This window comes from Anarrhichthys ocellatus, unplaced genomic scaffold (assembly GCF_004355925.1).
Source record: "Anarrhichthys ocellatus isolate YVR2014 unplaced genomic scaffold, GSC_Weel_1.0 scaffold1318, whole genome shotgun sequence".
NCBI classification, from domain to species: domain Eukaryota; kingdom Metazoa; phylum Chordata; class Actinopteri; order Perciformes; family Anarhichadidae; genus Anarrhichthys; species Anarrhichthys ocellatus.
This window is the reverse complement of record NW_022281292.1, coordinates 1-11,867: the sequence shown is the minus strand read 5'-3', so window position 1 is coordinate 11,867 and position 11,867 is coordinate 1. Positions and strand designations below refer to the sequence as shown.

The following is an 11,867-nucleotide window of genomic DNA, read 5'->3' as shown; positions in this document are numbered from 1 at the left end:
ACACACACACACACACACACACACACACACACACACACACACACTTTGGACTTGCCATACTAACATCAGTTTGCTCCGGCTGTCCATACTGGGACACATTTTGATCAGAAGTCGTGAATACAGACTCGAAACTATGAACTTCTGATTTGCAATGTATTGCAGCACAATCCCTGTCCGTCTTTAAGTAAGCACCTGGCACATGTTGGTCAGCGAACTTGATGTTGATGATGTAATTTCCTGGTTCAGTGGGGCAGTAGGTGACCTTACAGGTGCCGTCCTCCTGGTCCTCGGTGTTGATGTCAACTTTACTGGGCCCCTCAATGGACAAGCTCAGGCCGCCATAGCCTGTGTGTTTGGAAGAAACACGAGAAAGCGTGAATAAATATGAAATCTGGATAACTGAAAAAGTAATGTAGAATTATTTTCTTAACCAGCGTGTACCTGCTTCACGAGTGTCGATGATAAACTCAGCAGGCTCAAAGGTCCGGGCTTCGTTCAGGCCCTGTCCACTCACACGCACGCGGCTGGCGTCGCCAAACTCCGATTGGTTGATCATGACAGAGATGGGGCTGCTGGGAATATGGCGACCGTTCTTCTTGATGTTCACAAAGTGCTCTCCGATCTCCTTCGGAACAAACGAGATGCCTGCGACAGACAGATGCATAAAAAACAGCAGGCGGAGGGTTAAGACGAGGATAAAGAAGCATGACAGCAGTCTCTTCTTCAACCAGAACACACACTCACCAACATGGCCGTTACGCAGCATCTTCAGCAGGCAGGGCTCCTCGCGGCCCGAGGGCGTGGTCAGGGAGGCGGTCAGCTGGCTGAGGTCAAACTCCCCGATGTCAAGCGGGATGTCTGCAGATGAGCCCACCTTCAGATGGGACATCCTCATGGAGTCATCACCTGAGGACACACAGCAGTGACAGGCACGCTCAGGAGAGAAGATAGTATAGTATAGTGGATCACAAACTTTTCCTGTGGCTCCGCATTTTTTCAATTGGTAACAATATTTGGAAAACTAGTGGGCCTAACAAAAGGAGTTAAAGCATGACCCCAGCTTTGGAACCATAGGGAGTTCTTCTTTTGGGCTTCTATGAGTGCAGGCATTAGTTTAAAAGGTGCAATGTGTAAGATCTGGACAGAACTTTACGTATTCTTGTTTTTAGGTTGTCTGTGATTCTTCATTCTTATGATCAGATATCTCTGGAACGCCTTGAGTGGATTGCTTACATTTTGGGTGATTAAATCTGGCTGTGACCATCACAAGACACATTTCAGGCCATAACTCAACAATTCATATGCTTATTATGACAATTTCACACCAATCTCTAACATGATAAAATGATAAAGTGATGACATTTTGGAGAGACTTGGATGTAAACTACATGACATACACTGCGAGGCTGTAAACAGATTGTAGGGACTCAGTATAGAAGTGAAATGCTGCCTAGCGTTTGTTTGAAGCATGTGGCCAGGGCTAACACGTTGCACATTTAAAGTTGGATTCATTTTTCAAGTTGCTACAAAGAGATCCGGTGAATGTGAAAATGTCGGGGATGTGCTGGACTTCGTCTTTCCAGTTCATAATTGAAGATCTGAGAACAGGTGATCTTACCAGTGATCCTAGCAGAGAAGGGGCTGCCGGGGATGTGCTTGTCATTGTATTTGACCAGGATGCTGTAGTCTCCGGGCAGGACAGGCAGGTAGGAGACGGTGCAGGTCCCATCCTGGTTGTCAACACAGCTGATGTCTGCCTTGGATGGACCCTCGATGGCCAGAGACAGACCCCCTACAAGGACACGATGTGAGCAGACGGTGTTTAGTGGGATTGCATTTTCAAAAATAAAATAGATGCATGTATATAATAATAATAATAATAATAATAATCATAAATAAATACAGTTTGATTTGATCAAAATGAATAATACATTAAAAGATGATGCGTACAATGGTTAAACATTTATTGGTACAGTCAGGACTTCTCCATTTCTACACAAGCTGCTGCTACAGTACGTACCCTCCCCGGCATCTTTAGTGTTGACAGTGAAGACTGCTGGCTTGTTGACGGTCCCGTGGATGAGGCCAGGGCCGTAGGCACTGACATTACCACTGTTCATGTAGTCCACATAAAACTGTAAGGGACTTCCTGTGAATGACATCAGAGAGAAGTAGAAGGATTTCTCAAGCACGTTCAACGCTATTAATTCCTGTTTTGCAAACAGTCTGATGTTAAGTTGTACCAGGGATGTGGATGCCGTCGTATTTGATGTCCATCTCGTGCAGACCGGCCTCAGTGGGAGCGTACTTGACAGTCACAGTGCCATCCTTGTTGTCTGTGATGTCAGGCTTGGCCACCTTGCCTGATGGCATCCGGACCTCACCTTCATCAGGGGACAGAAACACAGCGCACAGTGAGACGCAGAGAGCATTGCTAAAGATGGCGTGCTCACTATAGTTCAGACCTACCTGTGATCTCTCCCTTCTGTATGGTGAACGGGATGACGAGGTCAAACGGCCTCAGCCCCGCCACATCCAGACCATTCATTCCCATCGGTCTGTCTGTTGCCTAGGAGACAAGAGGGCAGAGGTCAGATATGCAGTTCGTGGGGAGGTTGTTGAGACGGGTGTTACAGTAACGTTGCAGTAGCAATCAACACATCGTAGGACGGAGGGGGGGGGTAAAGGTTCCCTAACACCAACACACAGAATGGGATGAGACAATCGTGAGATGAAATGATTGACGATGGAGGAGACAATGGTGATCATGGTCAGGATGATGACACCGACACAAAGCTGCGAGAGGATGAGATGAGGACAAAAACACCGCTAGGTCAAAGGAGGATGACAAAGCACAGTTGGCCATTTTGTAAAATGTGGAGCGGCTGACATGTCCACATTGATCGCTCTCAAAATGGCTTTTGTCTTCCAAGCGAGTTGACATGGAGCACTGCTTAACAGATGGTTGCACATTGATTGCAAGGAAAAATATTTCCCATGTTGCTGAATAAAATCTGTGTGCACACATTTGGAGTGGCAATGTATCAATTGTTTTATTTATTTTGTATTGTGCAGCTCTGTTGCACTGTCCATGTGTTTAAGGAATCCTGTTTATGAGATGGAGAGAGAAAAAGTCCCCTCAGAAGTAAAAACACCTGCAAAGAGAGACAGCAGACACTGATGCAGGCTGATGAAAGGAGGCCATGTATGATGACATGGAGGAGAGAAAGGAAGACAAAAACTGAGATGAGCGGGATGAGAGAGGCTGGAGGCAGAGGTTTTAGGTACCCAGGGCTGTTGAGCGTAGTACGAGGGCATTTGGCTCTGCTGCATGAGCTGATCTGATGGAGCTCCTTCCAGCGCCTGAGGGGGTGGGGTAGGTAGGGGTTGTGTCGGGGAGGGAAAGGGTAAAAAAGATGGAAAGGGATTGGAGGGAAATAAAACAGCAGTCAGAGTGAATTAGAAAATGTGTGGCGCAACCGGGACCCAATCACGAAGCTTCTGTGGATAAAAACAGCATCAAGGAACTTCAGTCCATGTAGCATCCCTCACTCACAATTTTCCACTAAACACATACAGAGCTAAGAGTGTGTTAGTTGCTCCGTTTGTAATCCTAGTTTATCCTAGATGTCCTGCCTGTCACAAATCCTGTAATTAATATCCAGCTGAAGGCATTCCTCGTAAACCACTGCAGCTTAAAGGGATAGTTCAGATGTTTAGAAGTTAGGTTGTATGAGGCTCTTCTCCATACTCAATGTGTCACTACAGTAGATGAAGTTTAGAGAAACAGACAGGAGAACCAGCAAAGGAGCAAAGTAATGTACTGCTGTGATGTATTTTAGACACCTAAAAAGATCACTATATTTAGAATATTTTCACTGCTATACCTTCCCAACATTCAACTCCAGAGCGTTGTAAAGTCTAAAAGTCTAAATGTATTTCAAAAAATATAGACGTAATCATTCACAACATGTTTTTATCTAATGAAGAATTCTGCTTCAATCTATATTTGTTGGAGTTTATGAAATCATAAAATATGACAACAGACATTCCAAAATTCATTCAAATACCTCAACAGTTAGAAAAAAATGACGTTCAGTACAGCCTTACAACAGGGATGCTTGCAATGTCTACATTACCTAATATGCAACACACACAGAGCCAAATGAGCTGGAAAAAAAAAAAAATCCAAATTCATAAAAGAGTAGCCTTTCATCATAAAATGAATCAGACTATAAGCACAGTCAGACATTTTCTTCACTGCTGTAAACAATTCCGACACACAGATTTCTAGCCAGTGTCTGAAAGTGCTTTTCTTTGTTTTGTAAAATATTAAAGAAGACTTCTCTGTAACTTCAAGACTATTCTTAACATTTGCTCTCTGCTACCTGGGATAGCTGTGAGTGAGCCTGCAACGTGACCTCATCAGTTTTCCGTTTATATTTTAGACTCCGTCGCGTCTGTTCTTGTTATTTTGTTCCACTAAACAGTCAACAGGGCATCACGGTGAAAGAGCATCTCTGCTTAACCGACCTGCCGTGTGTAAATAAAAGTCAGAATACACAGCACTCACCGTGACTTGGAAAGGACTATTAGGGATGTGCTCCCCTCCAAAGCGGACGCAGATGACATACTCGCCAGGCTGCGGCGCCGTGTAGAAGATGTCGAACGTGCCGTCCTCGTTTTCGACAACGTCCACGTCCAGCTCCGCCCCCTCGGGCGTGCACACGCTGCATGTCACCTTGCCTTTCCCAGCAGCCTTGGCGTCCACAGTGATGACTGTCTGCTCGCCAATCTGGATAGTTGGGCCGACACCAGCTCCTGAAGAATCAAGAAGAAAAGGTCAGAGGTGAGATGTAGAATTCTTTATCACACACAGTCACACACACACTTCAGCATGCACATTCCACAACCATGAGACCAGGATAAAGCTGGATGAGATCTAGTCTTGTTATTTCCATCTACTGTATGTTGTTACCAATGACTCGTAGGTTATTAACATACAGTTCCCCCATGTAGAACTGAAAGCTGGATTAGCCATTCCACCATGCCATCCTACCTCCTCTGTTAGTCCATTAGTCTGTCCAATAAATAATGAGAGAGAGAGAGAGACAAAGACAAGCAGTTATGATGGAGGAAGTGGAAAGAGATGAGTGGAAGAGAAGGCACTGGGAGGGAGATATATAAGAGGAGAGGTAGAAAAAGAGAAAGAATTGGGTATCATGTTGAAAGCTGGTGCCACTATCCTCCATGCTGACAGGAAAGAGAGAAGAGGTAGAGCAGGTCCTCTGCATTACAAAGTCGTTCAGTAGGCTTACCTAAACCGTGACCGCCGATTGAGACTGATAATAGGAACAGTGAGAAGCAGGGGAGCGAGAGAAAACAAAAGTGACAAATAAAAGACAGTCAGGTGGGGGTGGGGGTGGTGGGAGGCAATAACTGTGCTCCAAACACTTGGATGAAAACAAACGGTGGTGGAGTGGGAAGCAGGGAGGATGTGTGTGTGTGTGTGTGTGTGTGTACACAGCGGGGAGTGTAATTGAGGAGCACACCGTGAGGAACACAACATAACAATGCATGAAAAAAATGAGATCTAGCAGCAGTACACCGAGAGAGGAAATCTTAAATGACTAACATTTCACAATTGATTTATTCCCATTTTGCAAACTCACAGATGTGAATTTTCTTTTTCGATATTACTCTCGCGTCTGACGCTAAATGTGAAGCTCGAGTTATCAACCGTTTAGCTTAGCATAGCATAGCATAAAGAATAGCTGGTTACCTGTGGAAACAGGTAACCAGCTAGCTCGGCTCTATCTAAAAGGGAACTAAATCCACCTACCAGCCCCTTTACATTTCACTAATTAACATGTTCTATCTCATTTGTTTAATCTGTGAAACAACTGAGGTGTAAAAAAAGCAGCAAGTTGTGGGTTTTGTATAGATTAAATAAGATGTGATTGCTAGCCGTTTCCACTGGCATCCAGTCTTTAGGTTAACCTAAGCTAACCATGTCCCGGTCACAGCCCCGTATTTAATGGAAAAATATGAGAGCGATATCAATCTTCTCATGTAACTCTCTGCAAGAACATGAGGAACTGCATTCCCTAAAATGGCAGACTGTGGATGAAACATAAATAACACAACACTGTGTAGTGTAAAGATTTTCTGTTTTGTTCAACGGGCAGCGTCCTGTTCTGAAAGTGTTAGTGTTAGAAATCTGGGTGTATTGTATTTAACAGTAAAATTCTTCCTCATGCAGCAGAGAAGTTGACCAACAATACAATACAACAAACTAAATAACTAAAATGTAAGAGTTCATTTTTCAAATGTGTGTGAGCAGCGGTCTAACCGTTCAGTACACACCTGTGACAGTGCACTTGCTGGCATCTCCGGTGGGCAGGGCCCTGATACGGTAGGGGGAGTATGGGATCTCATCCCCTCCGTACTTAATAAGGATGGTGTATCTGCCAGTCATGTCTGGCACATATGACACCAGGTAGGTCCCGTCATGGTTGTCACGGATATTGGCCTTCTTCGGCTTCCCCTCCGGGTCCTGCAGGTGGGAAAGTGACCAAAGTTTGAAAAAACAGTTAACCAAAGTAATTGGTCTTTATTTTCATGATTTGCATCACATGCGAATACTCACAGTGATCTGCACCGCCAGCAATCCCTCGCCTGCGTCTTTGGCGTCAATGGTGAACTCGACGGGCAGAGAGGCGGGCACCCCGGTGGTGTTGAGGCCAGGTCCGCTGGCACGCACCTTACTGGCATCGTGGGTGGGGAGCACCTTCACCTTGTAGGGGCTGACAGAGGGACAGATGAGAGGAAACACTCCGGTGTGAGAACATGTTGACTGTACATAGAATCTGTGCCCGTTCAAAGTGCTTGTGTGTGTTACCTGCGTGGGATCTCCTCGTCAGCGTACAACACGTTGATGGAATAGGGTCCCTCTCTGGTGGGAACATAGTTGACTGTGTGAGTCTGATCGCCGTTATCCACCACTTCCACTGGCTCCACCACACCTGAACACATGGAAGAAGTAAAATACTAAGTGTTAAAAGTGTTTCAATTCTTACTTTCTGAATGTGACTATCGCAAAATACCAGCTTTAATAGAGAGTTAGAACACAAACTTACCTTTGGGTCCTTGTACGCGGACCTGCAGTGGGGCGACTCCAGCTTTGGAGGCATCCACTGTGAATGCCTGGGGGATGTTGGCTCTGACATTGTTCCCCAGACCTGGACCCTGGCACTTCACCTTGGTACTGTCCACTGTGTCACTGACTGGCACAGAGAACGGACTACCTACAGACAAAACCTCAGAGAAGTTAGGAAAAAAAAAGGATTCTAACGTGCTCGAGCAGGTTGGCAAGCTGAGACAGGAATGTGTCATGAAAATTGTATTATTGAAAAAAACTCAAATTTTTCCTCTTATAGTTTATGTCTTTTTAAAAATAAAAAAATAAATAAAAAAATAATAAAAAAATAAAAAATCAGAAAGTCTGTGACTTGGCCAAGATACACGATTTTCACAAGGAACCAATCCTTTCATTTGAATGCAACCAGATCAGTGCTAAACTAACTCACTCTTATTTCAATTCCTTAAGACGATAAACATCATGACAGTAAGATGGAAATGTCTGTTAGACTGATTAGTTCTTCTAGCTGGACACGTTTCGTACCTTTGATGGGCTGTCCTCCATAGGTGACGTTGAGGTTGTATTTGCCGGTCTCGTATGGGATGTACTCCACACTGCAGCTGCCATCCTTGTTATCAGTGCAGGACATTTTGGCCTCTGATGGACCCTCCATCGCCAGACCGAGACCACCAGTGCCTGCTCCTCTGCAGAGGGAAGATGATGGACGTTAAAGATATAAGCAGGAGCTCCCAGAAATTTTAGTCACAGGTAGAAAGTACTACCCCCCGACCAGGCTTTTTTTGGGGCGTAACGAGTTCCCAGAAGTTAACTTAGACTCTGGTTCCTAGCCCCTGGGGAAAGTTCCTGCAGTTGAAAAGGGGCTGGAGGGAATGCTTGGCCTCACTTACCGGGTTTCCACCGTGAACTTGTTGGGCTTGTTGGTGATGCCACCTTTCAGGCCAGGACCATGCACACGAACGCGAGCTGGATCACAGCCCTCAGTGACGGCGACATGGAACGGACTCTTGGGCACCGGAGAGCCGTCGTAGCGGACCTCCACACTATGCGGACCTGAGGCGTTTACACAATATGAGGTCAGTGTTGTGTAACTCGCCTAGAAATTCTGCACACACTGTTCTGTTCGAACTCACCCTCCTCGTAGGGAGTGTACTCTACGCTGTAGGTTCCATCTCCAAGGTCGGCGACCAGGGCGTCAGTGTGGCTGCCAGACGGGTTGCTGATGAGGGTTTTGATGTGGTCACCTCCGGTCTGTGTTAGAGCACGAGCATCCACGGTGAAGTCTGTGGTCGCCTCACGGAAAATACCTAAAAAAAACGGACACGGGAACATACACGTTGGTGAAATGTTGACAAGCTTGTACGATTCAGATACTCTCGATGTAGAGAACGAGTGACAGTGCTTTCTCTTTTTTCCTTTTTCCAAATTAGAAATCTGTAAAGCACCATGTGGAACTCATTGGAGTCATTTTCAGAGAGGGTAATGGAAGTGATAGCAGAAACACTGTACTTCACAAAAAAGAAAGTGTATTTCAACATGGATCAGTCCTATGTGGCCATAAGATACAGAAAGGGAATAGGGAAGAAAAATAAAATACATACACAAAATACATCAAATCTAGGGGCCAAAACACGAAATACCACACAAATGTGTGAACAATAAACCACATCTTGTATTTTGATCTTCTGCAGCGGGTTTTACCTTTGCCCTCCACTCCTGGTCCGAAGACACGCACTCCGCTGGCGTCGACCGCAGGCTCCACGGTGAGCCGAGCGGGGAAGTTGGGCACATCCTGGCCTCCATAGCGGATGGTGAGAGTGTACGAGCCGGGGTAGAGGGGGATGTAGGTGATGGTGTAGGTCCCGTCTCCGTTGTCCTGGATGTGAACCTCGGCTTCGGTGCCACTGTCCGAGATGATCTCGATGGTCAGCTCGGCCGGGCCGGCGTTGGTGCAGTCCACGATGAACTCCCCTTTCTCCCCGACCTTGGCGCGCTCCAGGCCTGGGCCAGAGCAGCGGACCTGAGAAGGGACAGACATACATGATGAATGACTTTTTACATGTTAAACATATTTTATTCTATGGATGTACAACACTACCGTCTGTCAGTAACAGTGGCTGACCTTGGAAGGATCGGAGACAGGATAAGCTGTCGGGTTGAAGGGGGATCCAGGGATGGGCATTCCATCATAGGTCAGTTCAACCTGGTATGGTCCCGCCTCTCGGGGGATGAACTTCACCTGACTGGTCTCTGGGCTCAGCCCTGGCTCAACCTGGAACGAGACATAGGTACAGGTTTCTACTATGGATAAAACCATATATTAACAGCATCATATGTGAGTGAGGCAAGCTTTTAGAGACATTTAGAACTTAAGGACAACATCTGGATTTTCAAACATGGACACAAAGCTTGTAGAATGCAAATCAGCAAATGATGTGCCACACCTTGCAGGCCACTGGCTTCCCTGATGGTGAGGTCACCTTGGCGGCGACCTTCCCCTGACCGCCAGCACCCTTTGATTTGACAGTCACTTCCTGGTCTTTGCCTACAGTCATCTCTGCAATGAGACACAGAGCAAAGAGATCACTGTAAAACGGACATTCTTGATCAGGTTGGAAAAAGACTATTCCAGATATCAAATGGTATGGTTGAGTTTATATGGGCAACCATGAAAATATAATAAAATAATATAAATGCATGATTAAAATATTCATGGTTAGGCAAAGTCTAAGTCAAGAGTCATTTTCATTTTCACACAGAATGAAAGAAAATGACATGAGAAAGGCCAGTGAGCTCTGGTTATGTACTGAGGTTATATATAGAATTGAAGTCGAAAGGTGCAGAGGTACAAGAGTGAGGACAGGAAAGTACGCACTGTCTCCCAGGCCTGTGACGTTGATCTTGCTGAGGTCCAGTGTGGGTGCCACGGCAACGCTGAAGGGGCTCTTGGGAATGTTATCTCCACCGTAGGTCACAGCAACTCCCAGAGGGCCCTGGGGCAGGAAGGGGAGGGGTGGCATAGATGTGATCACACTGATAAATATGTAGGAAAGGGTGGACACTAAGAATCATGCTGCCTTGGCTAACAGCATAATATAATAGAAGGACCAACATAAATCCAGCCTGTTTAGGATTGGCCAAACAAATGACAGTTCTGAGGCAATTTACACAGATGTAATGAACTAGGATAATTATCCTCAAAACTTTCATACTTTTTCGATAATAATTATTCTCAGACCTTTTATCCATGATACCATTAAAATGTGTCCATTTTAGGAATAGTTTGACATTTCACTTTCTTGCCAGGATCAGATTACAAAATCAATTCCGCTCTCACGACCAGAAGGTGATTAGTTTAGCTTAGCATAAAGACTAAAAACAAGGGGGAACGCCTAGCTAGCTTAATTAAAAAAAAGAAAACGCATACCTCTTTCGCTCAATAATTAACACATAATTACATTTAGTTGCATTTAATTTGTTGTACAGAGCCAGGCTGTGTATACTAAGCTAAGATCTAATTCTAGCATCATACTAAGCCCACAGTTATGAGATTGGAATCAGTTTTCTCATCTAACTCTGAGCAAGAAAGTGTTTCCCCCAAAAATTGCTCTGCTTGTAATCCTAGATGTCCTGCCTGTCAAAAGTCCTGTAATCACTGGTCAATATCCAGCTGAAGGCATTCCTCGTAAACCACTGCAGCTTAAAGGGATAGTTCAGATGTTTAGAAGTTAGGTTGTATGAGGTTCTTCTCCATACTCAGTGTGTCACTACAGTAGATGAAGTTTAGAGAAACGCACTAGTATTATTCAAACATATTGTTTGATTCGTGAGCCTCGTAACAAACGGTTCAATATGAATACGTGTATTGTTACACCCCTAAAAACAAATAATAACCCGTAGCTGTGGCGTCATAATGAAGTTATTAGGAGCTGGTTCTACTGTAGTAGGACAGACCTGAAGGCCCAGGTATAAAACACACGGCCCGCCACTGCTTCAAAGACACCAGACTCCACAGAAAGCAGGAGTTTCTGGTCCACTGCTGCCTCCATCATTTAGTTAGTTTGTACACTGACTATGGATAAGTACCTCATAACTCCACACTTCAGAACATCTAACTATCCCTTTACATTAGTGTGTGGAGAGACTTAGCAGAGACTGGATATGAATCCGAGTGCTTCTCCCATCTCACCTGCTGCACGGGTGTGTATTTCACAGTGTGTGTGTTGTCATGGTTGTTGATGATTTCAAAGTCCTTGACAGCCTCTCCTTTGGTTGGGCCACTGAAGTTGCAGTCCAGGTTTGCCTTCCCTGCTGCTTTAGTGCTCACAGTGAAATGAGTGGGCTTGTTCAATTCAACTCCTGAAAGAGAACGAGGATGAATCAGAGACAGCAACTGTGTGTGTGTGTGTGTGTGTGTGTGTGTGTGTGTGTGTGGTCGTCCATTTAGGTTTGATTGCAATGAACAGAATACAGCTTGTTTGTATGAACTGTGATCACAACAATAGCAAAAAATGGGAAGAGATTTGAATACAAAGATGAGTAAATGTGTATATATACATACATACATACACGCACGCACGCACGCACGCGCGCGCACACGTACTTACGCGCACACGTACTTACGCGCGCACGTACTTACGCGCGCACGCACGCACACACGTACGCGCACGCATACACGCACGCATACACGCATGTACGCATACGCGCA

The 11,867-nt window shown here is 45.3% G+C and overlaps 1 protein-coding gene across 1 annotated transcript; it reads right to left on the bottom strand.

Annotated features, from left to right (window-relative positions):
* Positions 1-6: 6 nt before the first annotated feature.
* Positions 7-11,763, bottom strand: LOC116377495 (filamin-A-like; the record flags this gene model as incomplete). Its single annotated transcript, XM_031839135.1, has 22 exons — positions 11,349-11,763; positions 10,035-10,152; positions 9,604-9,716; positions 9,282-9,431; positions 8,861-9,179; positions 8,293-8,466; positions 8,050-8,212; positions 7,685-7,845; positions 7,140-7,307; positions 6,902-7,025; positions 6,650-6,806; positions 6,367-6,556; positions 5,319-5,342; positions 4,574-4,821; positions 3,289-3,363; positions 2,470-2,569; positions 2,244-2,384; positions 2,021-2,149; positions 1,619-1,792; positions 745-906; positions 442-645; positions 7-345 (listed from the first exon to the last, which is right to left on the bottom strand). Coding segments are annotated over exons 1-22 (3,811 nt in total), but the record flags the coding sequence as incomplete, so codon positions are not given.
* Between the last annotated feature and the right edge of the window lie 104 nt (positions 11,764-11,867).